Below are 27,382 nucleotides of genomic sequence, written 5' to 3'. Positions count from 1 at the left end.
TAGTTGAAAGTCCCTGTAAAACACCTGGGTGGGTACTGTTGGTGACTTGGAGGGTTTCAGTGAGAGAGGGAGGTGGGAACACTGTGCTCACATTGGTGGCGCCTTCCCTGGGCAGTGATGCTTCTGGTTCCTGCCAGGGTTCTGCCAGCCATTTACCATCTGGTCTCTGGTCCAAGCTGCCACTCCCACTGTTTTCATTAAAGGCAGCGATCCTCGCCTTTGCCCCTTGGCCCATGGAGAGGAGAATGTGCAGCCATCGGCCTGGAGGCTCCCCACGTGGAATCCCAACTAATCGTGCCGTCACGGCCCCTGTGGTCCTTCAACTGTTGGTGCCTCCTCTAGGCGCAGAGCTGTGCAGAAGTCTCCCGAGCTCTGCTTTGAGGTTTCTGAATGTGATTTCTCATCTGTTTTCTTTTTTTCTTGTAAGACTGAGTGATTGATTTAGCTGTGCCCAGTCTTAGTTGCGGCATACAGGATCTTGTCCTCTGACCAGGGATCAAAGCCAGGCCCCCTGCATTGGGAGCTTGGCGTCTTAGCCACCGGACCACCAGGAAGCCTTCCCATCTGTTTTCTGTCTTTTCTGAAATCCTGCTGTTTCTCATCTAGTGGGAGTCCCCCTTCTTCAAATGGAGCTATGTATGTTGTTTATTTGGGTGTTTGGCTGGTTTTTATTACCTCTATCATTCCTACGAATTTGGTCCAGGAGAACCAAGATTGTAGTATGTAATCAGTTCAGTCCACCACCTTGAAACTGGTACCTTCTCTCCTCCTGTCTCCGCACCCCTTCCCAGGTCTCTTTCTTCCTCCAGGATCCTGACCCAACTCTCAACACCTGACCCGGTGATCAGGAAGTCAGGAAGCCCCAAACCTTCTTGAGAAAACAATTACAGAGCTGCTTGGTCTTCTTGGTGCTCATTAGTTTTACCCCTGGTCACCCTCAGATGTTAACTTCTGGATTCTAAAGTGGAGTCCAAAGCCCACCATGACCCACCCCTCAGGGGTCCTTCATCCCAGGTAGAGCCCAGCATGGGTTTTGTGAAAATAGACTTTATTATAATAAAATGTCTTTTTAAACAAATGCCCCCACCATTCCACACCCCTGGAGACCAAGGTGGGGGTGGGAGTTCAAACAGTCTCCCACCACAGCAATGGAAACATGCAGAGACACTCACCCAGCCAGAGTGTGAGGCAAAGGGTGCTAAGGGGAGGAGGGGGACAAACCCCCACCCCACTCTGAACAGGGAATGTATGAAAATAGTTGCATAAATCTGTCCTCTCCCCAGCCCCCAGACTCCAACAGGGGCCAGAGGAAAACGATGCAAAAGAGAAGTTGAATCCGATGAGCAAAATAAGGCAAACCCAACTCCTGCTTTCTGCCCACTGGCCCAGGGTCTAGGGTCTCAGGTCTCGCAGTGGGGTGCGGAGGGGCGCTGTGGGGCGGGGTCAGGCCCGCTTTGGCTTGGCCGTTCTCCTTCCTGGGCCTGTGCGGTGGAAGCGAGAGGGAGGAAGCTGGGCTGAGGCACTGAGTATGTACATCTATATACACAGCTCCGCCCCCGGGGTGGGGGGCTCGGCAGAATCCAGTGCAAACTTTCCTTCAGGGAGGGAAGACATGAAGAGGACGGCCAGCGCCGTCGGAGGGAACAGGATCTCCCCGAGCCAAGCATGTGGAGGCCGAGAGGGGACTGGCATAGCGCGGTGGACAGCAGGCGCAGACGGGTGAACCAGGAGTGACAAGTCCGTGTCCCCGGCCGGCTCAGGGACCAGGTGCTCAGCCCCTGGACTCACTCCCGCGCCGGGGCTCAGGGTCCCCGCCTGTAAGAAGACGATGCCCATCCAGAGGACCAGCCCCTCCTCTAGCTCTGACCTTCACTGAGTCTGCGTCCTGTCCCAGCGCCACGGCGCTAACTGGGGAGAACCAGAGTCCAGGGTCTTCCCCGCGCAGCTGGGGCCTCGGTTGGGCCACAGCATCACTCCTTCTTCCCCGAGCCCAGTTTCCTGAGGAGCTGCTTCCCCTTGGAGAGGAGAACCCACACCTTCCTGCTTGGGCCCTGTGGCAACTCCGGTTCAACCTTGGGGAAGTGGCGAGGGCCAGGAGCACAGGGCCAGCCTGGGGGCGCTGGGGGCCCCTGGGTTGAGCTAACCCAGTCCTAGAAAGTGAGAGAAAAGGGCAAGGTCAAGACCCCCACCCCACCCTGCCTCCTTTACCCCACGACCTCAGGAGCCCGCAGGCCCCAGGTCATCACAGAAGCACAGGCGTGAACCAGAACCCACGGTCCAGCCGCCGCCCCATGCAGAGCACCAAGTGGGCATGAAGATGGGGGAGCACAGAGCAGGCAGTCAGAAGGGATAGACAAGGAGGCTCAGTTCTGCTTCAGTTCTCTTGGACGGGGGCGAATCCCTTCCCTCCTCTGGGTCTCTCTGCAGGATGCTGGGCTGATGGAGTTCAAGAGCCCTTGGACTTGACCCTTGGAATGGGTGCTCCAACACTCCCCCCCACCCCATCATCCCCTCCCAGCCAAAGGGAGAGCAAGGACAGGGATGCTGGAAGGAGCCAGACACTCCAGGGAAGGTGGCTCCTGCACCACCACACAGACAAGGAGCAGGCCCACATGGTGTCTGAGGGCCTTCAGGGAGGGGAGGAGTGCCCACTCCATGGGGGCAAGGTGGAGACTTTTCCTTGGATGGCCCCGGAGAGGGCTGCAGGGAGGCAGGGCCAGAGGCACTCACACTCACCACGAGCTCTCTCCAGAGAGAGCTGCTCCCCGCCCGCCCCTCCCTGCCCTTAGCATGCCCCCTCTGCAGAATCTCCTTGTTCTATGAGCCACCATGAGTGGCTCCCTCTGCCACCCGCCTACCCAGACTATGCTGTAAGTGGCCTAAAAACAGGGACTGGACAAACGAGACAGCCACGAGGAAGTGTCCCCCCACCCGCTGAATTCCAACGTCCCCTCTGTGACCTCCTGTGCCTGGTACAGCCCTGTCAGGTCCTACCAGCCTATGTGTTCTCCACCCCCGCCCCCTACTCCCTTCCCACCAGGGCCTGGCAGTCTACCAGCACAACCAATCACAGAGCCCAGGTGCCGGGTGCCCAGCCTGGGGCCCGCCTCCACCTAAGGCCCTGGTGATCTGGCAGAGCTGCCCGCAAAGAGGTCTGCTGGCACCCAGAGGGGGCTTCCCAGGTGGCGCAAGTGGTAAAGAACCCGCCTGCCAACGCAGGAGATATAAGAGACGTGAGTTCAACCCCTGGAGTCGGGAAGATCCCTTGGAGGAAGGTAGCACCCAGAGGTCAAAGAATCTCTTTCCAACTAGCCAGGGCTGATGGCTGGCCAGGGTGGGGAGAAGATCAGAGACCCTTACCACTCCTGCCCAGGGCTCCCGGGAGGGAAGGCTTGCTGGGGAGACACACGGAGGGGCCCCAGAAATGAATGGTTTGAGGTTATCCATGGACTCCGACTGTTTAAACCTCCTCCTTTATACCCGCCCCCAGCAAGAAAATGGAAAGTTGGACATAAAATCATGCCTCTGATGCCCCTAAGAGGTCATGACACAGAGGACAAGGGTGGGGAGATGGAGACTATTATTACTGGTGGCGTTAGGATCACTCTTCTGTCACCAATAATAATCACAATATTATAATACCATAGTCATATAGTATCATAATACACTGATGAGCCACAATGTGGATGTCACACAAAATTCTATGAGCCGCATGTGCTATAGAATACGGAGAGTCAGCTAACGTGGGACAGTACACACTAGGATGACATGTGCTCCTAAGGCAGCTGGCACTACCCTGAATAAGGTAAGGGGAGGGGCAGGATCCGAGTGCCCAAGCGGGCTCACGGCAAGAGCTCCCTCCCCTGTTCCTAGAAGAAGGTGGACAAGCCCGTGTCTGAGACAAGGAGCACTATCTGATCGTGTGAGATGAGGAACAGGGTGACGTGGACCCAGGGGGTCAGTCCCCACTTACATGTCGCTCTCTCTACATATATCTATCTCCATCTAGCACTGGACTCTTCTCCTCCTCGTTCTCTGAAGAACAGGGAACAAAGACAGGAGACGGGTTACCGGCAGACCACGAGCTCTCCACCCAGTCTCCAGGTCACCCAGGTCACTAGGTCCTGCTTGCACAGCCCCTGACTCTGGAACTAGCGCAGATGGAGGCCCAGGGCTTTCTGGTGGGGGCCCGGCCCCCTCATCCTCTTCGTGCCCTGGGAGCCTGTAAGTGTACTCCACCCACCCAGGAATTGGAGCCTTGCTGGGCATCTGGCTTTAAAAAGCGCCTGGGAGCCGGGGAGCTGCAGCAGGGGATCAGGGAGGGTCCCTGTGATGGGGGCTGTGATGGCGAGAGGTGTGGGAAGCTTGAGGTCCCTTTTCCAGGGGCCCTCCCCTGCTCTGGCCAGGGGTGTGGACAGCCGGGTCAGATGAGATGGGGGTCAAGGTCTCAGCCTTGCCCCACTGTGCAAAGGGGCACACGCTAGGGGGAGGGGGGCAGGGAGAGTCACCCTGGCTGGTTCCCTCTGGCCGTGGGCACAACCCTCTCCTGGGCACCATGGGCACCTGGTCCGCTGCACGCAGCTGCACCCCTCCCACGATGCAGCATAGAGACCCAACTGCTGAGCCTGGAGCCCAGGTCCTCACTGACCTGGCCCTCGGATGGGGCTGCCCCAGGCTCCCTGTCTGAGCCGCCTGCCTCAGGCCCAGGGCCCTCCAGGAAGTTGGATGGAACCAGGCCCCGCTGTCCATTCAGCTCCCCCTGGGGAGGAGATGCGGGTGAGACAAGACCAGGAAGGGCCTCAACAGCACCCCCTGGACCCTGAAGCCCCGGGGGGGACGGCCTGGGGTCGACGTTCCCATCGTGGGAGGCGACTGGCCTGTCCCTCTGGGCTTCCATCAGGAACCTGGCTCCCCACCATGGCTCCAGGAGAGCCCCCTTGGGCACACCCCCCACCACATCCTCACATAGTAGAAACCGTCATCGTCCATGGCCCCGAACACAGTGATGACGTCCCCTGCCCGGAAGGGCAGCTCTGCCTACGGAGAGACCACGAGGCAGGAGTCAGGCCGGGGCAGGCGCGGTCACCACCCCGCCTTGGCTGGGCTCTGAAGGGGCTCACCTCCACATCCATGTTGGGAGAGCTCTCCCGGGGGTTGTAGTCAAACGCGGCCACCATGGAATGGGGAGCTTTCAGGCCAGCAGAGGAGGCCAGCGCAGGGGGCCCTGGAGGGGGAGGAGAAGACGACTCGGGACTCTTTCTAGGCACTCCCACCCCTCTCCTGTCCTCGGCGCTGGAGACCTGCCGACCCGAGTCAGCACCTCCACAGCAGCTGTGGCTCCAGGGGAGGCTAGAGGAGCAGGGAAGCCCCTCACCTGCACAGGGCTGGGCGGGCCCTTCCCACTCAGCTGCGGAGAGAAGGGGCCTGTGAGCCCTGCCCCTCTGTCCCTCCCCTTGGGGGGCAGGAGAAGGCAGGGGGCTGGTACTGGGCAGGCAGGATGCTCAGCCTCACACAGGGAGAGATGCAGGAGAAGGACCATCAGCCCGAGAGCAGACCCGCCCTGTGGTCTTCACAGTGAACTAAGGGCCAGACAGGGTCGGTGACTTGCTCCAGGTTGCACAGAACGTATAGCCAGGTACTTTCTGGAATGGGGCTTCCCAGGCAGTGCTAGGGGTTAAGAGCCCGCTTGCCAATGCAGGAGACATAAAGACAAGGACGCTTTCTAGAACAGAGGTTCCGGTAAAACACTGCCCGTCCCCATTAGAATGAAGCTCCCTATGGGACGCATGGCTGTGGGTGAAGGTGGGGCCGGTTCCCTCCACCTGCTCAAGACAGACCTCGCATGTGTTTCCCGAGAGCCAGGCAGTGCCCCCGCTGCCTCCCTCCTCATCCTCAGGGGCCCTGAAGAAGAAGAGTATCACACCCACCTTTCTTGGAGCGGCGGGGCTTGGGGGGAGGCCCGGCAGTATGGGCTGCAGAGTAGACGAACAGACCGTTCCCTGATCCAGACAGGTAAGCAGACGTTAGAGGGAAACCGAGGTGAGGGAGCGAGATGGACAGTGACTCTGGTCTCCTCTTGGGGCTGTGCTGGGGTTCCTGCGCTCAAGCCTCTAAGGCCACTCTTCCCTTCCCATCCCTGACCTCCAGGATCCAAAATACATGGCCAGTCCCCCTGCAGCGGCCCCCGTGCCGCGTGGCAAGCTCACTACTGCGGCCACGCGGGCCCAAGTCTCTGAGGGCCCCAGTGACTCTGCCAGTCTCTGGATCAACCAGATACCCTGGATGCTCCTGACGTCCCAATTACTTGGGGTTAGGGGGTGTTGAGTCGGAACTGGGGTGGGGGACAGTGGGCGAGGGGCCAGAGCTAGTCATACCTGAGCCCTCGGCGAGAACCTCTGGGGACAGATGGCCCCGCTGGAGCAGCTGCTGTGTCCCTGCAGGGCTGTCCACGGCCACCTCAGCCACCATGTTGCAGGGGATGTAGCCCCACCGGCCCCCACCCTCACCCTGGTAGAAGCCATCTGCATCTTTGTCTCCAAACACCTGGAAGCAGAAGAGACCAGCTGCGTCAGCAGGCCAGTTCTGCATGCTCCCTGCACCCCGAGCCCACAGCGCCCCCCAACCCGGGACTGCAGAAGAATGCTCTACCTTTCATGGAACCGGAAATAGGGGGAAATAGCCAAGAAGAAGGATCAGAGGGATGACAGAAAACAGCTCTATCCGTATGATCATCACTCACGATCCTCACATTCATTCCCCCAGTCCACCCCAGACTGGATCTCCCTGACCTCAGAGTTTTAGCCCAAAGCCTTCAGGAAATCCTTGGAGGCTCAGTAGAGGTCGTCATGCTAACAGCAGCAGTATCACGCTGTGCCACGTGCCAGGCAGTTTCAGCGCCCTGTGGGTACTGAATCCTCTAATCCTCAAACAAGCCTGTGAGGCAGACACTCACGTGATCCTCACTTTACCCATGAGGCCCAAAGGAAAGAATCTGCTTCGGGTTTCACAGCTCGAAGTGGCACTGTCGCGACCCCACTCCACATCACCTGGCTCTAGAAGCTGCGTTCCCACCCGGGTGTGGCTATGATCCCTCCAGGACAAGGCAGGAAAGGAGGGAGGAAGCAGGACCAGACAGCAAGTCAGTCACCTTCAGGATCTGGCCCTCCCGGAACGGGAGCTCCTCTTCCCCAGCATCAGGGTTGGGTGACATTGACACGGGGTCGTAGTCAAACAGAGCCACAAAGACCCTGACAGGGAGGTCCCGGAGGGCCAGGGATGCTTCTGGAGGGCTCCTCGGGGGAGCTGCGCGGGAGAAACAGCAATCAACTCTGGCCAAGGAAGCGGGAGAGGACCCCTTGGCCTGGCCCAGCCCCCGCAGAGGCTCACCCAGCTCTGTGGAGCCTGGCCTGGGGGCCCAGCCCCTTCTCCGCTGGGAGCCGCTCTGCCCTGGGCTTTCCAGCCCTCTGGGCTCCCCAGACTCTGCTGCCTGCAAAGAGAGGGCAACAGACAGCAGGAGTGATGCACCACCCCTCTGATGGGCGCCTCATTAGGGGCAGGGCCCCAGGAGCACTCCCCCCAGCTCTGCCCCGTCGGTGGAAGCGGCACAGCAGAGCAGGGACACATTCCTCTCCTGGAGCCGTGGCCCAAGCTCACTGGAGCCATCGGACACCCCCACGGGTGGAGGAAGGGCAGGAGGGGAGGCCCCGGCTCCGGCCACCTTAGCAGATGAGTGCAGTAGAGGGACTAAGGTTTAGATCTGAGAGCTGGCCGAGGAGCGTGTGAGAGGAGGGCCTCTTCTCGGTGTCAGGGTTGGGCGATGCTGGACATCGCAGGCTGGGTCCTGAAGCTGTCACTAGCTAAGCGGAGGAAAGGGTCACGTGCCCCAAAGGCAGGGGGCCTGCTGGCAGCAATGGGCGACTTATGGCCACAGAACATCGGCGCATCCCAGTTCCGATCGATCGGCAGAAGCAGCAAAGCAGTGGAATGTGGGTGGGAGGAGGCAGGTGAGGGAGCCCCGAGGCCCCACCCCACCTCTGCTGATGGAGGCGGCAGCGTGGAATGGGAGCGGCCGGTGGGCAGCAAGCAGGGCCACCAGGCGGCAGTAGGCAGGGGGCTGCCCAGGCAGGGAGAAGGCACGGACCCGGGGGGGCGGCTCCTTGGCTCTGCCGGTCGCACTGCGGCCTCTCCGTTCCGGCTCCCCCTTCTCCCAGGCCGGGGAGTACGGATAGGGGTGGGGGCCTGAACCGGCCTTCGGAGGTGCCCTGGGCCTTCCCACGGGGGCTGCACCCCAGGCCTCCCCATCTCCGAGGCAGCCGGAGCTGGCGATGCTCATGTCCCCGCCGCCCGTCTCTTGCTCATCCTCAGAGTCATATTCGATGCTGATTTCCAAGCACTTGGGGGAGAGGCAGCTGGCCAGGCCCGGCTCCGGTTCCGGGGCCCGTCCCCGGGGGCACTTCCTCGAGGGGGCGGGCCGCGCCCTCCCGCCGGCGTCTGGCGGAGCCCTGGGGCCCTCGGCCGCAGCGGGGCCGCCCCTCTCGCGTGCAGGGCCCGGTGCTCGGCCGAGGGCCTGGGACCCGCCGCCGCCGTTGCTGAGAAGCCGGCTGCAGTGTTCCCGGGGATCCGGGGACCGCCTGCGGCCAGGGGGCTTTTCGGGGGAGCCACTTCCTTTCCTCCAGCTGCTGCCACCGACCAGTCCCAGCGGGTCCTCTGGGCGGTCCCCAGCCCTACAGGGCTGGGGGGACGAAGAGCAGAGGCCAGGTCCGCGGGGCCGCGCGCCGTCGCAGCCCAGACCCGGAGGCAGGGGTGCAGGCGGGCCGGGGTCTCTGGACGCAGACCCTGCCCCTGGCCCTTTCTCCTCCTTCACGGCCTCTCCGGCCTCGGCCTCCTCCTCCTCCTCCTCCTCCTCCGCCTCCTCCTCCTCCTCTTCCTCGGGGATGCTAAACAGCTTCTTGCTGCGGAAGTGCTGGAGCGGCGGCTCCAGGATCTGTTCCAAGATCTCCTCGTCGCTGTCGGTCTCACAGAAGGGGTCGGGCTGGGGCTGGGGCTGGGGGTCCGGGGGCGGGCGCAGGGAAGAGAGGTCCGTGGGGAAAGGACAGAGCTGTGACCTTTGCCCTCAAAGGAGGGCAGGGGTTTCAGGTAACCCAAAGCCCGCCTCCCCAACCCCAGTCGCCTCCCTCCAAGAAGGAAGACCAGAGAGAGTCTGGCCCAGAGTCACACAGCGTGTCCAGGGCAGGGCCACGGGGAGCACTAAGGAGCCCGCCCAAGAACTGGGTGCGCAGAGGGGCTGAGTGTAGGGAGCAGGCCAGGCCTGAGATGATGGGGGGCCTCCCAGCCCCTCCTCGGAAGCTCCCAGCACCGCGAGGGTCTCAGAGGGCGCTGCATCAAGCGGGCTTGAGTGGGAGAAGTTACAGAACGGGGCGCCTCGGTCCCCCCTTCCTTTTCAGGAGGGTCGAGGCTGGGCCTGAGCTACTTCCTAGCTGCCGCCCGGCAGAGGGCCCAGGCCGCACACCAAGAATGCTGCTGGCACACCGAAGCAGCTGCTGACTCTGGGGGCGGAGGCCACGGGAACCTGAGGGGCCCCCCAGCCCCTCCTCACCCCGATACCTTGGCCCCCTGCCCCCCGATGCTGTGGCCAGCCACCTGCTTCGGGAAGGAGCAGGTGATGACACCCAGCTCTTCTTCCTCCTCCTCCTCCTCTTCTTGGATGTCTGACAGATCCGAGTTGCGGCCCTGGTCCACAAGGGAGTTCCCCGGACGGACCCCCAGCTCAGCTGCATCCTCCTGCAAGAGGCCAGACGTGGGAGGACAGCGGGGAGGTGAGCAAGGGCACATGGGGACCTTCCAACAGGGTCAGCCCCAGCCAGGATGAATGGGGGGTCCCCCTGCAGAAGGAGAGAGGGGCATGCCCCCAAATTGGGGCACAGGCACTGTGCGGGGTGGGAAAAGAAACCTGGAAGACAAAGCGGCAAACACAAACAGCCAGACACACAGCGCAGAGCAGAGCGAGAGTGGGGTGGAGAACGGGCAGAGTGGGCAACCAGCTCTGGGCTGGCAGAGGCAGGGAGGAGGCCCTCAACTCCTTGTGGTGGCCCGGGGTGCCCCTGCTCCGTACCTCAGCCCTGGGCCTCAGCCCGGACCCTGCGTCTCCTCCACGGCAGGCCTGGGCACAGGGCAGCCTCTGGGCCAACGCTCCCTGGGTGGTGCCGGGTGCCAGGCAGGCCTCTCCCGCGGTCTGCTCAGTGTCCTCCTTGGCCACGGAGGAGGTAGCAGGGCCAGGAACGCGCTCTCCCAAGACGGGCTCACTGGCCTTCCCATCCCCAGAGGCACCCAGCACAGCCGCCCCAGCCTGCTCCTGGAACGGCAGGCATTGAGGAAGGGTCCCCCACTCCGAGCCCAGACCCTCCTCCCAGCCTCCGCCAGCCGCCCTCCTCCCTGGCTGGGTACCTGCGAGACAGGCGCTGGGGGCTCCTCTGAGGATCCTCCTGCCATTTCTCTGGGAGGGCTGGCTGGAGGGGCGCCCGGGGGCTCTTGAGCTCCATGGGGGTCGGGGTACCGGAGATGAGAGCTGGGATCCCCCAGCCCCGGGGAGGTTGGAGCAAGGGGTGGTCTGGCCTCTGGGCCCGGTCGTGGGCAGGCACAGGGGACCCTGGCCGGCCAGGAGGCCTCAGGCAGGGCCGGGGGGACGGGAGCTGGGAGGGAGTCCGCCGACTCGCCGTGGGGCGACATGGTGCGCACAGCCACTGCACGGCACGCCTGCAGCAGCTGCAGCTGCGCCAGCTCCACCAGCACGCTGCCCGCCGTGGGCGAGGCCACCTCCATGATCTGCGGGGGGGTGTAGGGACAGAGCAAGGGAAAGGGGGGCTGCAGTGATGCCCCCACTGGCTGCTGGCACTATGCCGAGAGCTGCACCCTCGGGTGCCTGGTCTCATCTGAGCCTCCTGGCCACGGGGTCTCAGGGCTAGAGTCCTAGTCCGTGGGCAACCAAAGCCCAGGCTCTTAACCAGTCTGCTACCCAGTGCCCAGATGCCTGGGGCGGGCAGCTCCACGCCAGGCCAGGGAGACAAGGCCTCTCAGTGTGGAAAGGAAAGAGACCCATGCCCCGCTCCCAGGGTACGGGAGAGGGCAGAGACCCATACCCCACTCCCAGGGTATGGGAGAAGGCAGAGACCCATGCCCTGCTCCCAGGGTACAGGTGGGCACCCCCGGGCTGTACCTTCTGCCCATCAGCATAAACGGCATAGCCTGTGACCCGGACACCGTTGGAGGTGCCGGCCGCATCGATCGTCACTGGGAGCCAGCTGATGATCAGGATCCCAGGGGAGGGCCCTGGCTCAACCTGCACATCCAGGGGGGCGTCAGGTGGGCCTAGGGGAGGGGGCACAAGACCCAGGATTGGAGCACTCCCGCCAGAGAGGACAGCCCGCTCTGCCACTTCCCTAAAGATGCAAGTAGCAGCCAGTGTGCCCCTGGGGCTACCCTCCCGGGCCTGACCTCCCCAGGGCTTACACACACCTGGCGCCTGTGCCCGCCTACCTGCTGGCAGCGTGGTGAACTGCAGGGTGGCAGCCCGCGGCTCTGGCCTCTCCCCGCCTGGTTCCCAGGACCCTCGAGGAGGGAGCTGAGCCTCCACTCGGGCCTGATAGAGGGTACCAGGCCGCAGGTGGCAGAAGGTGGCCCAGTAGGTGCTGGGGCGGGCAGGGGGACATTCTTCCCCGTTGAGGTAGACGGCGTGGGCCAAGCTGCTGTTGCTGGGCACCCAGGCGATCTCGGCAGATGTGGCGGTCAGCCGATGGACCCGCAGCTGGCTAGGAGCCACGCGGGCCCGGGCCCCCAGCAGCAAGCAGCAGCGCAGAGGGTCGGAGCCACCCCGGCTGGTCAGGGCCTGCACAGAGACCCGCAGGGGCCCCGCCTGCAGGTCCAAGTTCTCCAGCACAGCCGTGGGGGGCGCCCCGGACCCCAGGGCCTGCCGCAGCTCCCCATTCACACAGACATGGTAGCCACACAGCTCCACGCGCTCAGGAGGCGGCTCCCAGGCCAGCACCACGCTGTGGGCCAGCTGCTTCAGGACGGCCAGGCGGCGGGGGTAAGGCACGGCAGGGGGCTCCCCCAGGCCCTCTGGCGGGGGGCTCGGGCTGGGCACCTCCCCGGCCGCCTCGTCCTCTGGTCGGGGCTGGCTGCGTCCCCCGCTGCTCTGGCCCCCACTACTGCTGCCGCCTCCGCCACCGCTCAGAAAACTGAGCTCGGGGCCTGAGCTGTGGGACAAGTCAGCCAGCTCCGGAGGCAGGGAGGCCAGCAGGTCGTCGTCGGACACGCGCTCAACAAAATTGGAAGGGACCAGGCCCCGCCGGCCATCCATGAGCTCCCCTGGGGAGAGGAAGACAAGAGAGGAGACAGAGAAAAACACAGCCCGATCAATGCATTGTAGCAAGGCTTGGTGAGTGATCCGAAGCATGTGATTCACCTGCTGGCACTTTTAAAAGAGCAGTCAAGATGTGGACTGGGAAATTATTGTTAATTTTCACTGGTGTGATAACAGTACTGTAGTTCTACAGGACAGACGTCTTAATTTTTAACGGGCAGATGAATCACCTGGAGATTTGTTAAAATACAGATTGTGACTCAGCTGGGCCTGAACAGGGCTGAGATTCTGCACTTTGAACAAGCTCCCAGGCGATGCTGCAGGGATGAAGGATGTCCAGGTTCTACGGAGAGGCACATGCAGGTGTATCTAGGTGAGATATCGTGTGTCGGAGTTCCCTGGGGGCACAGTGGTTAAGAGTCTGCCTGCCAACGCAGGGAACACGGGTCCGATCCCTGGGCCAGAAAGATTCCACCTGCCTCGGAACAACCAATCCCGTGCAGCACAGCTACTGAAGCCCAAATGCCTAGAGCCTGCGCTCTGCAACAAGACAAGCGCTACCCTCTCGCCTCAACTTGAGAAAGCCCATGCACTGCAACAGAGACCCAGTGCAGCCAAAATTAATCCATTCAATTAAAAATAAATAAAATATCATCTGTCAACAACTTGCTTTTCAATCCTATTTTTAACCCAGGTGGGGAAAAGGCAATTATGACAAAATATTAATAATTGTTGAATCCAGGCGGTGAGTACCTAGATATTCATTTTACGATTTAACTTTTCTGTCTGTTTGAAACCTGTCATATTACATGGGTCTGAGGAGTGAGGGCAAGGGCACCCCTCAACCTTCCTGTGTGGAAAGCAGACATCCTCAAAGGGAGAGTGAGGTCCCGTCTGGCTAGAAGAAAGGCAGGAATCTTTAGAGACAAAAGACATACACGCCAGAGGAAAGAGCCCCCTGTGGGTTCTAGAAGGCATTGAGATCCACAGGCCTGGGTCTAGGAGCGTGACCAGCAGTCAATTCTTCTTTTAACATTTATTTGTCTGCATCGGTCTTAGTTAAAGCAGGCAGGGTAGGGATTTGTGTCACACAGACTCCCTAGCTATAGTGTGCAGGCTTAGCTGATCCGAAGCATGTGGGATTTTAGTTCCCCACCCAGGGATCAAACCCACATCCGCTGCACTGCAAGGCAGATTCTTAGCCACTGGACCACCAGGGAGGTGCCTGTCAGTCAGTTCTGACAGCGCTTGCAGGAAATGGACCAGCTCCCCTGAACACTTGGTAATAGAACATTATAAAACATTTCTTAGATTGTTTGTGGGATGTCAAGGATCAAAGAACCTGGACAAACAGCCTATCATATCACAGCTAATTTGGGAAAAGGAAAAAGAGTCCCAGGGCACAGAGGAGCTGGCGGCTGCTGGGCCTTCTTGGGAAGAAAGGGGAACAAGGGCCAGGTTTAGGGCCATGGGTGGGTGTAGGCGGTCCTGAGCAGCAGGAGAACGTGGAAGCTTCCCCAACATCATCTCTCTCTACTTAGGCTAGGAGTTGGGGGTGGGGGGAGTAAGAAAATGAAGAGAAACAAGAGACTTTCAATAAGTTAGGTAACAGTGTAAGTAGTGGGTTGAAAGGTGGCCTTCCCAAAATATGTCCACATCCTAAACCCTGAACCCTGTAAATACAGCAAAAGTGTCTTCCCAGACGCAATTTTAAGGAGCTTGAGATAAAGACTGTCCTGGATTATCTGGGTGGGCCCTAAACTCAATGACAAGTGTCCTTATAAGAGGACACACAAGGAGAGGCACTGAGAGAAGAGGAGGAGGCGACGTGACTGCAGGTGCAGGGACTGGAGTGATGCAGCTGCAAGCAGGGAACAACTGGACCCCCCCAGAAACTGCACGGGACAAGGAGCAGAATCTCCTCTAGGGCCTCCAGAGGCACAGTGGCCCTGCCAACACCTTGCTTTCAGGCTTCTGGCCTCTGACGCTGTGAAAGGACACATTTCTGTTGCTTTAAGCCACCACCGAGTTGGTGGAAACTTTTTACGGCAGCACTAAGAAATTCATCCAGGCGCTAACACTGCGGGGTGTGATGCTAATGGGAGGAAACATCACACTAAGCAGGTCCACTGCCCTGCAAGGCTGGTGCGGGAGCCGGGGCCACAGTCAGGCTCACGGTCTGGAAGCCCCTGTCGCTGAGAGCGGCACAGCTGTGGGATCAGATACTGATGAAGCAACCAAAGTTAAGAAGAGGAATAGGGTATCTGACACCCACTTGCCTGCATGCCTTTCCAGCTATCCTAGATCGCATAGTTCAAATTCTAGTAACTTGGGGTTAGTTAATATTTATGATGTTGCTGGTGCTGATGGTGGTGGTTTAGTCACTAAGTCGTGTTCGACTCTTACGACCCCATGGACTGTAGCCTGCCATGCCCCTCTGTCCGTGGAATTGGACAGAGTTGGTGTTTAGATTTTTTTTTTCTCATTAAAAAAGCCATTTTTCTGGGAGCTATTTAATCCTTCTCTCCATCGTCCATCCCTAGAGAGAGTTTAGTTGTTTTCCATCATTCCCAGCACCTGCTCAGATAACAGGCATGGGGCCCCAGGAGGAGAGACTGAGCAGGCCCCACAAACCAAAGCTTTGGGTGATACAGACCCAGACCCGAGCACTTTGCTGAATCTGCACACACCACTGCGGCTCTCGCCCTGCCCTGTCCACCCCTCATCCTGGTCTCCATACCACACTGCCCTCCATGCTGTGAAAGGACGCAGCCTGGTGCCCAGCCAGGGCACCCTGCAGAGTCTGCCAGGCCCTGCCCTATTGCCCAGTCACTAACGCGGTGTCTGCCTCAGTGACCTGATCACCCCACGGGCACCACAGAACTGCCCTGGGCACTGTAGAACCACCCTGGAGCGCAGCCCTGCCTGGGCCCTGGCAACTGCTGACCACTTGCTGACACCCTCTCCCAGGCCCTGGACCCCAACGCCTCCTCCCCACACTCACTGGGTTCAGCATCAGATCTATACACCACGTGCCCGACCTCGAGGTCACTAGTGCTCAGCGCTGCAATGCCCTGTCTGCCAAAAGAAAAGCGAATTTAGCTGAAATTCCCTGTGATGCTCTGTCCGCCCTCTGGACTGTGCTGGGCCCTGTCCTGTCCTGCACGGGGCAGACGTGGAGTCAGACCAGCTGCCCGCAGAACCCTTTCCCCACAGGCCATCGGGTCTCTCTATGCCTTTCCACCGAGTCTGAAAAGTGACGGTGGGCTCAAAGGGTGCATATGGGTGGAGGGCTTTGGGAAGAGGAGCTTCAAAGTAAACATATGGATGTGACGGTCCCCGCTACCTCCTACCTTCAAAGAAGCCATCCTCGTCCATGCTGCCGTAGATGTAGATGTACTCGCCAGCGGTCAGCGGCAGCTCAGCCTCTGGGTTCTCGTTGGGGCCCTCGAAGGGGTTGTAGCTGCGGGGAGGCCCGGAGGAGGAGGGGGATGGTGACCAACATCCTGTCTCCTCCCCCCCGTCACTTGGCCTTGGGGACACTTTGTTGTCCACCGTTAACCACAGGGAGCGCCCGCTGCACCCACCCCAGCCCAAGGAGGCGAAGATGACTTCTCCCGCCGTGACCCCCACCACGCCCCCTCCGTCTCGTTCCCCCCACACACCCCAAATGCCGGAGGGCCGGGGCGCAGAGGTCAGGGCCCACCTGTAGCGAGCTAGGAAGACCTGGACCCTGGCTCCGCCCCGGCCACCCTCTGCCACTGCCGGGAGCAGCGAGACGCTGTCTGCCTCCAGTTCCTCCACCTCACTGGCTGTGTCCACCTAGGGGCAAGCAGAAAAGGGCCAGTCCTCTCCAGGACTCTGGGGCCGACCGCAAACTCGTCAGGGGAGGCCCCGCTGTCCTGAGACGAGAAACAGAGCAGATGCTGGACGAGGCCAGCAGCGGTGAGCTCCGCCAACGCTTTCTAAACCAGAACATCAGCCCTCGGGGCCTGGTGGAGCCCAGAGGTCCTGGGTCAAGGGACAGGGGTCAACAGTGACCCCTCCCTGAGCCCCGGCCTCTGCTGCACCAGCTCAGTAAATGAGACCACCGTGCCCAGCGCAGAGGGGGCAGCCACTCTGGTGGCGAGGGGCAAGGGGGCACCCAATGACAGTCTGTGTCTTTAAGGTTAAAAAACTGCAATAAAGCACTCTAGCTGGAAGCAAAGGGGCAGAAGGGGCTGAGAAGTCCCTGGGACAGAGGTACTGCCAGGATAAGCGGGGGCACCCAAAGCCAGCACCTCCACTCATGCCCACAAGGGGACGGTAGAGGCCGCAGCTGGGCTCCACCGCTTCCCACACCCAAGGCTGCAGGGCTGCTCCAGACATCCCCATCCTGCACCACACCCCCCCACCCCCGCCCCCCGCACTTTCTCGGGTTTGGGAGGGAGAGAGAGAGAGGGCTGCGGTTGTGAGTGATACCAAAGAACTTGGCAGTAATACCAGCTGCCATATGTTAAGCATCTACTGCGTGCCCCACATGGCGGGAGGTTCCGTCCTTGTTTTGTTTTCCCATCATCCTCCCCACAACCTCACCGGGCAGGTTTGTTAGTTCAAAACTCAGATGACAGCGAAACCCAAGCCCAGAGAGGGTCAGCGACCTGCCTGAGACACAGCTGGGACCTCAATCCCAGAACCGGTGCCCCTCCTCACAGCGCCACCGGCTTCTGCCATGGACACACTCGCTACCAACCTCGTGATGTGGGTCCTGGCCCCAAAGGGTCTCCCTCCCTGCAGCCCAAGACTCTTGGGCCTCGCTGGGCCCCAGAGGGGCGGGCTGGGCAGCCCCTGAGTAGGAACAGCAGGCAGGACCGGCAGGCAGGGCAGGCCCCATCGGAGCTCCCCGCCTGCCAGGAGGAATCCACGGGCCCCTCTCCTCCGGGGCCTGGCTAGACCCCCGACACGGGCCAGCAGCCCCCCAGCTCCTGGGCCACCCCCTCCCTCCACCCGCCCCCCACCAAGGCAGAGCTGGAGCCCATGCCCCTCCCCAGCACTGACCTCGGGGGTCGGGCAGGACTTGGGGCTGTTGTGGATGGACTCAGAGCGAGAGGAGTTGGACAGAGACTCTGCCCTCTTGGCTGGCGTCCTTCGGGAGACCCCAGCAAGGGTGGCAGAGGCAGTCTCGGAAGACTTCGGGGTGCAGCGTCCCGGGGAGGCTGGTGGGAGGTCGAGGTCTACGGGAAAGATGACACGTGGCCTTGGGGGTCGGTGTCCCAAGGAGTGACCAGTGACCACGCGTCCTCTTGGAGCTAGCAATCAGGCCCTCCGTGGCCAAGTTCCCTTACAAGAAGGGAAATCCTGGGGGAGCTTACTGAGTGGAGATGGAGGTGACTTACATGTATTATATCACAGCATCCTCAGAGCAACTCGATGAGGTGTAGTGGACGCCCCTGTCTCAGAGCCTAGGACACATGGCCCACAGCTTTAGCAGCATCACTCCCTGAGTGAGTGGAGCCGGAACCACCTGATCTGACCGATGCCCAGCTGGCTCTTCGCCAGCCCACACTGCCTGCCACTGACTCCTGGTGCCCACCTCCCAGCCAGGACCACAGAGGAGGGGGAGGAGCAGCTAGCTGAGATTCTCCAGTGGGCTCAGCTGTTTCCCTCCCCACCTTCCCCCACCCAGAGCCTGGGTCAAGCTAGAACGGGCTCTAACTTGCTGTGTGACTTTGGGTGAGCTGCTAGCCTTCTCTGACCCTGAACTCCGCTCGGGACAAAAGCACCAGGCTGACGGCGCTGGGGGTCTACCTCACCTTTGGGGCCGGATCCGCGGCAGGGCTGCGGGGTGGAGCAGCAACAGGGGTGTGGCGGGCTGTCCCCCGGGGCACCGCAGCCCAGGGCGGAGGTGAGCAGGTCCAGGGGGCCAGGGTGCAGGCGGAAGGCCTGGAGCTCCCGCGCCAGCAGGCTGAAGCGCTCAGTCTGGCTGCGACACTGCTCCTCCAGCTCCCGGACCCGGACCTGGTCCGAGAGGCAGGGTGAGCCGCCGGGCCGCGGAGCTGCCTGGGCCGGCCCGCTTCAGATCACACTCGCCCAGGCCCGAGGGCTGGGCACGAACCCTCAGCCTGGCCGCCCGGCTGCCCCAACATAGGGTGGCTGAGGGTCGAGACACCGTCACTCCCAACCCCCTCTCCAGCTCAGCTTCATGCCCCAGGCGGTAGCACTTTCTGGGCCAAAAGGGGTCACCCCACCCCATCACCACCACCGTATCACTTCAGGGGTTCTCTCCGTTCCATGGCTCATCACCCTCCCACAGCCAGTGACCCATATCCCTGCCCACAGAAATGTCCCCAGAGACCCCAGAGCTCGGGACATCATTGGGACAGGAGTGAGCCAAATCCCTGGAGTTTTTCTCAAAGATCAGGAGAGTCCCCATCAAGGGGCTCGTGGGTCAAATTGGCTGGCTTTGGAACCTCCTCCTGGTCTCAGAGATGGGCAGGGCCTGTATGTGCCAGGCACAGTGGCAGGTCTGGGGCCAGGGCAGTGAGAATCCCAGCCCATCTACAGAGTCTCAGCCTGTGACGGGTCACACCCCTGTCGTTGGACAGGAGGGCTGGAACCGCTTAGGCCTGAGGGAGGACTCAGCTCAGCCAGCCTGGAGGGGTGTTGAGGAGAGCCCCCCGCCCCTGCTCCCCAGGGAGGTGGGGGATCAGGAGGCTGTACCTGCATGGAATCCAGGGTAGACTGTGGCGGGAAAAGAAAGCCCAGAGGAGAGGTTAGAACTCTTACCCAGGGGGCATTACCCAGAGAGGGAGAGAGGGGCCCAAGTGGACACAGCTCAGTCAGCTCCCTGGACTGACTAAGCAAGTGCTAACTGGAAAGATATTTCAGGCCCAAAGGTGGAGGGGATCGCCCCAGCCCCCAGAGCATTTAGGGGCCTTTCCTGCAAGCCCACATCCCCACCCACACCCCGGCAACCCCCTGCAGCACTCTCTGAACTGCCCCAGACTTCCCCCCAGCTGGAAGCACGGCGGCCACCTCCAGGGACCCTACCTCCAGCAGCTGCACAGCGCCTTCATGCTCCCTCTGGGCTTCCGCCTGGGCCTACAGGTGGGAGGAGGCAAATGCTGGAGGAGAGGGGTGAGGACTGGGGTGGGATCAAGGGAGGAGGGCAGGCAGGACGAAGGAGGAGAGAGGAGAGGGAAGGGGGCTGGGAAGCGGCTGTGGGTGCCTCCCTCCGGCTCCCATTCTGAACCGCACCTCGAGTCCGAAGGCGAAGGGGCCGAGAAGAGGGGCTTGGGACTGCTTCCTGCTTCCCAGACCCTCCCCTTTGGGGTTTTTTTCTCCTCCTGTCTCTCTTGATGCTCTCTGCCTGCTCATCTTTTGCCCCTTGCGTGTGTGAGGGCCCCACAGGGCACAGTGCTGGGCCCGCAGTCACTCTCTCTAGACTCCCATCTAGTCGCAGGACCAGATGCACTGAATACTCCAAAACCTGTCCCCAAGAACGACCTCCCCAGGACCCAAGACTCACAAGTCCAGCTGTCTATGGGGCTCTCCACTCAAGTGGTTAACACACAGCCCAAACTTGGCCGAAATGGAACTCAGAACTCGGGATGCCCGACCTCGCAAACCTGCTGCCCGTCATCCCTCACTCCTGGCGGGTGAAAGGCCCAACCATCCATGTAGTCAGCACTTGGGTGAAGGCGTGGGGCACTCAGTAGGAAGCCCACAGTGAGTCCTGTCGATTCTCTGTTCACAATGTCCTTCGGATCTGCCCACTTGTTCCCTGCCATGGATTATACTCTCACCCAGGCAGACATCATCTCCCACCTGGACCCCTGTGGCCACCCAACACCTGAATGCTTTGCTTCTTTGCCCACGCCCCTGTCCATCGTCTGGAGTGCTGCCGAAGCGACTCTCTAAATGACGAATCAGACCATGCCACTCCCCTGCTCGGGACCTTTGGACGGCTTCACACGACTCAGACAGCAGAATACCCAAACTTCTCCCCTGACTTTGAAGGTCTGATGCTATCTGGCTCTTGCCTACTCCTGCCGTTCCGTCCATCCTACCACATGCTAGCCACACTGGTCTGTACCCCTCAAGCTTCTCCCTACCACAGGGCCTCGGCATGAGTGTGCCCCCTCTCCAGAATGCTCATCAGCTGACTCTCTGTGACCCTCGAGGTATTAAAGGCCTTCCTTGCCAAGCTCGGCCTCACCCCATCCCCGCCACCCTGTGTTACATCACCCCGGTAACTTTCCCCACTGTACTTGTCAATGCCTGCGATCAGCTCACGCATGAATCTGTTTATGTGCTGCTCGGTCAGGGACCTGGCCTTTGCCCCTCACAGTCCCTCCAGGGCCTGGCACAGTGCCTGGCACACAGTGTGTTGGTTAGATAAGTGTTAGTTGCCCAGTCGAGTCCGACTCTGTGATTCCACTGACTGTAGCCCCCTAGGCTCTTCTGCCCATGGGATTCTCCAGGCAAGGATACCGGAGAGGGTTGCCATACCCTCCTCCAGGGTATCTTCCCCACCCAGGGATGGAATCTGGGTCTCTGCATTGCAGGTGGATTCTTGACCGTCTGAATCACCAGGGGTTCTCTATAAAATGCCCACATTGGATGAGGGTCCAGAATCTACAGCTGGGGTCTGGCAGCCCCCCCCTTTCCACCCACCCCTCCCCGGACGCCGCCCCCACCTGCTGCAGCCTCCGGACCTCCTCCCGCTTCTCCTGCAGGCTGAGCCGAGCCTGCTCATGTTCCACCTCCAGCTGCTGCCGCCGCTGGGTCACCTCCCGCATGTGCTGAAACGCAAGAGCCTGCGTCAAGGCCCGAGCCCTGCTCTACTGTCTCTACGGAAGATCTAAGATGAGGGCGCCTCAGACACCATGTGTTCCAGACACTCTGTTAAAAAGGAAACTGCGGCTAGAGAAGGAAAGGGCCGCGGGCGCCCGGACTCAGCCTACACCCCCGCGCCCCACGCAGGGCACATGCTTCGCCAGCCCGCTTTCGCCCCGTGCCACCCGGTGTCCTCACCTTCAGCACCTGCTCCAAGCTCTCCAGCTTGCTCTGCAGGCCTTGGCTCTTGAGAAGGGCCGAGTCCCTCTCCTGTGTCACCCCCAGGAGCTGGCCCCTCAGCTCTGCATTCTCCCACTCCACCTGGACAGGGGGGAGTGCAGGGAGCTGAGAGCGTGAGCCTCACCCCCCCAGCACACTCGCTCCCAGGGGCCACAGGATGCTCCGTGCTCTCCCCAACTGGGGAGCTGGCAGAGGCAGTGCCTTGCCCGGGGACGGGGCCCTGGCAGGACCTGGGCAGAGCCTCTACCTTCTCCTTCTCCGTGGCTCTCCCACTGAGCCGAGAGTTCTCCTCCACGAGGCGGGCATTCTCGTTCTGGGCTGCCTTGAGCTGCAGTTCCTGTGAGACCAGAGGGGAGCTCCAGGGAGGCTCCCAGCGCCCACCTCCTCCTCTCCCCACACAGGCACACGTGGGACCCTGTCGGCCCCTTCCTGCATCAGCTAGGAAAGGGAAGCCCCACCAAGCAGGAGGGAAAGTGTGCTTTCGGGGCAGAAGAGAAGGAACTGGCGTTCTGGGGGAGCCCTCCACCTGGTGGGCCTGATGGACCCAAGGAGCCGGCCTTCCAAGGCCCCACAGAGCTCACCAGCTCCTCACATCGCCTCTGCTTTTTCCGGGCTTCCTGCTCCAGACTCTCGCATTTCTTCCTCTTCTTGCTGAGCTCTGATTCCTGCGGGATCAGAAAGGAGCTCCTCACACAGGAAGGCAGATCCACCCATAAAGGGTCTCCTCCAGCACCTTAACCCGGGTCTTACCAGTTGCTGCACCCTCTGCTGTTTCTCTGGCTCCCCTAGGACCACAGCAGGGTTTTCCACATCCTCCTGGGGTGTGGCCTGAAAATGGCCAGGGGCAGTGGGCTGGCACCTGAGGGCAAGGCCTCAGGGCAGCCTGCCCCTGGCCCAGCCTGTCCGAAGGGGGTTCCCACCCGACCTCACAGTCAGCAAAGAGATCCCTGCTCAGGAAGGGGAAGGGGTGCTGTGTGCCCCCTCTCCCCCATCTCCAGTTGATCCTGAGTGCTTTGAGATCCAGAGACCCATGATTGCCCTGGGAGATGGGTCCTCTATCCAGGCCAAAGCTTTCCCTTTTTAGCTTGCAGCCCTGCTCTGCACTCAATAACTGTCCTGGGTGTCCTTCAGCGACTGGCAGAGAACTAGGAGGCTGCCTGGGCCCCCAGGGAGGTGGTGTCCCCAGACCTAGGGGTCATGGATCCATAGTCTTGGCCTAGGGCCTACAGACCTGTTCAGACCCTCCTCCCAGCTTCCCCAAGCCCACCCTACGGGCACGCCCCGGTTATCCATCCGTGCAAACTCTGGAGGACAGGTCTTGATGAGTGATGTTCCCTCCCTGGACCAGGCAGAGGGGCCAAATCCCTTCTCCCTATCCTCTTCCCGGAAGGAGGGGGGACCCAGGTGCCGCCCAGGACAGCGGATGGAGAGGAGCCAGAACTCTAAGTTATGGAGGTCCGGAGCGGGGTCCCCAGCTTTCGGGCCAGGGGCCGCCTAAGCCCGACGCCCAGTGAGGGTCGCCCGTACCTGGAGCCGGGGAGGACACCGCGCCGCCCCCGGGGAGCTGGGCCGGGTCTGACGGACCGGGCAGGCGCTGATGGGGGCGTCCCCGCGCTGCTGCTGCGGCGGGAGGCAGCGGCGCGGGCTGGGCCCCGGGCGGCTGCCAGGGCAACCGGGGATTTGCGGCCGGGCCGTACCACTGGCGGCGCGGCAGGGGCGGCGGGGCGGGCCGCGGGCCTCAGGCCTGCGGAGAGGGGGGCCCGAGCCCCCGGGGGCGCGCGCGGCTCAGGTACGAGCCCTGGGAGGCCGGGCCGAGGACCCGGCCCGGGCCGTGCGCGCGCCACCACCTCCTCGTCGGGGCTCAGAGCGCGGTGTACGGGGGGGAGGGAGATCCCGGAGCCGCTCCCACCCCATTCTCCGCAGACCTACACACCTGCCCTGGCGTCGGCGCTCACCTCTCCCGGGGCCCCCGGGGCGGGCGCCCCTGCTCTGGCCGGGACAGAGGGGCCCGGGGGCCGGGGCGGCGAGGGCGACTCCCTCTGGTTGCGCAGAGCGATCTGCCTCTGCAGCCGCAGCACCTCCCGCTGGGACTCGCGCAGCAGCCGGTCGAAGTCCCGCACGTGGAGCCACTGGGGGCCCTCCTGGAGTCGGGGGACCGGGAGCCGAGTCGGGCCTAACCCCGACCCGCCCCGCGCCGTCCCCAGCTGAGCCCGCCCTCCGCCGGACTGCACGGGCCCTCGGGCGCGGGCAGGTGCGCACCCTCCCCATGCATCTATGCCCGGTCGCAGATGCATGCCTACACAGCCCCATGCTTCCGCTCGCCCGTGTGCAAACACTCCCGGGAGCTCGTTTACTGGACACTCGCGGTGTCCTCGGCACTGTGCTCAATGCCTTGCGAACATCTCTGCACCCCAGTGTGAGGTTATGCTTGAGTTCATACAGCCAAGCCCACTGGCTTGCAGCCTGAAACCTGGAGCCCAGAAATTGCCAGGTCCGGGACTCACGGCTCCACCCCCTTCGGTTCAGGCGCCGGGTCCCCGCTCCCACCTGGGCCGTTGCCAGGGGAACCTACTCCCAGCAGCCTCCACCTGCTCGCTTCATTTGCATCTCATTAACATCTCAGTCTGCATCCCACACCGCCAGGCCGGCGACCCTAGGTAGGGCTGAGCGGGAAGGGGTGACCAGGGCCTCCTCGCACCTTGCCTGCCAGGGTGAGCCTGGCCTGCAGCTCCCTGCACTCCCGCTGCAAGGCAGCAATCTGCTTGTCCTTGGCCAACAGGGCGCTGGCTGTCTCACTGAGGTCCCGGGCTCGTTGGCGCGCCAGGGTCTTCCGGCACAACTCCAAGCTGGCCCCTGGACTGGGCATGGGAGCACTCACCTGGCCGGGGGAGGGGTAAGGCCACTGGTCATCTGAGGGCTGGGGCACTTCTCCCACTTCTCAGCTCCTCCCAAAGGAAGGGTTAGGATGAACACCTTTGAAATGTGGCCTTCACCTGCTTCCACCCTGAGTCCGGATCTACCCTCAGCCTCGCTTGACCCCTTCCCTGCAATCCTCAAGAGGGAGTGAAAGGGTTAACTCCACCTCCTAGCTTAGGCCCAAAGGATGCTGCTAATTGAGGGCTGCCAGTGTGATGGGTCTTGTCCCTGCCCCAACCAGCTCTGCACCCAGAGATGAGTGCCAGCACTGGCAATCCAGAATTCTGCTCTCCCTGCCCGGGACCCCACCCCACCCCCCCACCCAGCCCTTCTCTCCCTCCTGTGGTTCCAGAAGCCCCCAGCCCCCTAGCCTGGCTGGCATTGGCCCTTCCTACACCTCAGCCGCTGGGTTCCTGCGTCCCTGGGTACTAAGAGTCCACAATGCCCAAGCCCCACTGCCCTGGCACCCCTCTGCCCTGGTTGCCCAGCCTCCATCCAGTGGCCTCCCATCCTCACCACCCTTAGGTTAGTCTCCTGCAGCTTTCGGGCCCTCTCCTCCAGGCGCTTGGCAATGACCGCCAGCTCGGCATTCTTCCGCTTCAGCCTCCGTACCTTCTCCTCCGTCTCTGGGAAGCTGCTCTTCCTCTGACAAGGGGTCAGCCAGAATTGGGGCATGTGGGGAGAAGCCCGGCCCCTGCCCCAGACCCAATCGTAACAGCCTGGGCCTTGGGCTGGACTCTTGGGCTCACAGTGGGGCTCCTTGGCAACTCTAGGTAGGGGTTCACCCTCTCTGGGTCTTGGGGTGATGTCAGCTCCATGTAACTCCCACTTGGAGGGATGTTCATGGGATGAGAAGGATGCTGAAGCAGAGAGCCGGGGTGTCTGAGTCTGCCTCCCCCCCAGGACCCAGGACTTGCTTTCCAAGCCTCACCAGCATCTGGTTCTCCTCCTTAAGGATGGCACAGCGCTGCTGCAGCTCCCCCATGGCCCTCAGCAGCTCCAGATTGGGCCTGTCCCCGAAGCCCATCTTCAGCTTGCCCTGGCATGGGAAAGGATAGGGTGTAGCCCCTCAGGAATCACCCTACCTATGGAAATCAGAGCCCTCCGTATGGACGCGTTCCCCCTCCACAGTCCAAGGAGACATGGAGACAAGAAGGTTCTTCCCCATGCCCCAGGCCTTCAGGGTGGAGTACAGGAGGGGCTGCTTAATACACGAACATCTCCCAACCCTGGAACCCTCTCTGCTCGTCCCCAGCTCTTCCCACCTCTGCCCAGCGTCGCCTTTCGGGAAAGACCAGCCTGAACTCCCACCCCCACTCCTCCAGGCTCCCCCAAGTCCTGAGTCCCCCAAAGTCCAGGTCCCTTCGTCATCTACAGGAGACGGCTCACACCCACCCCAAACCTTATCCTCCCTGGCTTGGCCCAGCACTGAGCCCCCCTCTACTGAGTCACTTCCTCCAGACTCTGATTCCATCACACACACCCCCACACACTCCCCCAGTATCCCCCAGCCCCCAAGGACAGAGAGGTGCAGAGAAGAGAGACAGACACAGACAGACTGTCAGAGAGAGACTCACAGAGGGAGGGGGAAGGGGAGGGTTCAAGGCAGACAGACAGGCCGAGTCAGAAGGACAGACAGATGGTGAAAAACGGAACCACTGAGATTTATGCCCAAAGAAGGGAGGACAGACGGTCACTGAGATGGACCTGCAGACAGAGATAGGCCCGGAGAAGACAGGGGGCAGTGAAGTCCCTGACCATGCCCAGGCCGGCAGGCAGGGTGAGAGCCCTAGTCTCGCAGACCCCGGCCGACCTCAGCTCCCTTACCTTAGAGAAAGCCTCTGCCTCCGGGTCCTCCAGCCTCTGACAGCCGGGTCCGGAGCTCAAGGCTCCCCGCGCAGGGCTGGGCAGCCCAGTTCCTGTTCTTCCAGGCTCCATGCCCCCCACAGGCCCCGGGCTTCGGGCTCCCTCAGGCTCGGAACTCTCCTCAGGCCTCAGTTCTCCAACACGCAGATCTGTGGGGGTACCAGCCATGCTTGGGGATGCACCTCCAGCATCACCCCCCCGGCCTGGAGTCCAGCTCTGCCAGGCGGGCAGTGCCCACCGCTCCATGTTTCCGGGGTCCCCCAGCGATGGAAGGGATGTCAGTTGCTCCATGGTTCTGCCAAGGGTCCCTAGGACCCCAGCCGGGGGACATCACCCAGCCAGCTGGAGGGGCCGATGAGGGTCGTGCCAGGCCAGACCCTCTCCTCTCTGAGCTCTTGGCTTCACTGAAATTCCATCCAAGGTTAGCCGAGTGCTTCCTCCCCACAAAGGAGGCTGCGGGAGCCGGGGCTGCCGGAGGAGCTGGAGCCAGGGGTGTGCGAGCTGTGTTTGCTCGTGTGCATGAGCCTGTGGAGGAGCAAGGGTGTCCCCGCAGGGATGGGGAGAGCGTGCTGAGGCCACCGACAGCAGCTCCGGCTGAGGGTGTGCGCGTGTCTCCAGGTCGGCCTGTGCTGGTCAGCACTGCTGTGTGTGTGTGAGTGTGTGTGTGTGTGTGTGTGTGTGTGTGTATCTGGAGGATGGATGATCCTACTTGTGTGTGCTGGGGGCTGTGGTTTTGTGTGTCACTGCCTGTGCCTGTTTCAGAGTTGCCAGTTGTTTCTGCGTGTGTGGGTGTCTACTGCAGGGCTGTGGCAGTGTGTGATGCTGTCACTGGTTGTATCTGAGTGTCTCAGTGCTGTGCTGCTGTGTGCATGGCTGTCATTGTGTGTCCGTTTCAGCATCTGTGAGTCTGACCATCCATCACGATCCCTTAGCCGGCTAGGGTCCACAGGAGCTGCTGGGGGTGATCCCCAAAGGTCCGCTGGAGTCCTTTATCTCCCGCTCCTCTCTCTGCCGCTGCTGGCCAGCTTGCTGGGCGGTTGGGCTGGTCCTAAGGAGGCCTGGGTCGGTGGGCTGCTTGCCTCATAGTCTCTCTCCCTGCTGGCCTCAGCTCTGGGGACTGAAGGGGTTCCCTGTAGTCCCAGAGCCCCGAGATGGTGGGCACGGAGGAGGGCCGAGCCTCAGAAC

At 61.7% G+C, this 27,382-nt stretch overlaps 1 protein-coding gene across 7 annotated transcripts; it reads right to left on the bottom strand.

Moving 5' to 3' along the window:
* Positions 1-1,031: 1,031 nt before the first annotated feature.
* TSPOAP1 (TSPO associated protein 1) lies at positions 1,032-27,382 on the bottom strand. Of its 7 annotated transcripts, none has more exons than XM_086355661.1 (31): positions 26,159-27,382; positions 25,263-25,370; positions 24,848-24,976; positions 24,114-24,293; positions 23,349-23,556; positions 22,166-22,243; positions 21,997-22,073; positions 21,663-21,752; positions 21,374-21,496; positions 21,037-21,141; positions 19,388-19,438; positions 19,058-19,078; positions 18,151-18,355; positions 17,396-17,571; positions 16,065-16,180; positions 15,712-15,821; positions 11,533-12,363; positions 11,213-11,364; positions 10,444-10,821; positions 10,112-10,351; positions 9,604-9,780; positions 8,141-9,043; positions 7,387-7,486; positions 7,148-7,302; positions 6,375-6,543; positions 5,928-5,999; positions 5,121-5,224; positions 4,966-5,037; positions 4,649-4,759; positions 3,974-4,035; positions 1,032-2,150 (listed from the first exon to the last, which is right to left on the bottom strand). In XM_086355661.1, the coding sequence occupies exons 1-30, from the start codon at positions 26,486-26,488 to the stop codon at positions 4,006-4,008; spliced, it is 5,601 nt and encodes a 1,866-aa protein (XP_086211787.1). In that variant the 5' UTR covers positions 26,489-27,382; the 3' UTR covers positions 1,032-2,150; positions 3,974-4,005. The 7 variants fall into 7 exon arrangements, with proteins under 7 accessions (XP_086211787.1, XP_086211789.1, XP_086211783.1 ...); XM_086355663.1 differs by having other exon boundaries at positions 21,997-22,080; positions 23,371-23,556; XM_086355657.1 differs by lacking the exon at positions 3,974-4,035.

Source organism: Bos grunniens, chromosome 19 (assembly GCF_055505025.1).
Source record: "Bos grunniens cultivar Pamir isolate PY7600 chromosome 19, Bosgru_T2T1.0, whole genome shotgun sequence".
In the NCBI taxonomy this organism is placed as follows: domain Eukaryota; kingdom Metazoa; phylum Chordata; class Mammalia; order Artiodactyla; family Bovidae; genus Bos; species Bos grunniens.
The sequence above is the reverse complement of the archived record's forward strand: the minus strand, read 5'-3'. Positions and strand labels throughout refer to the sequence as shown.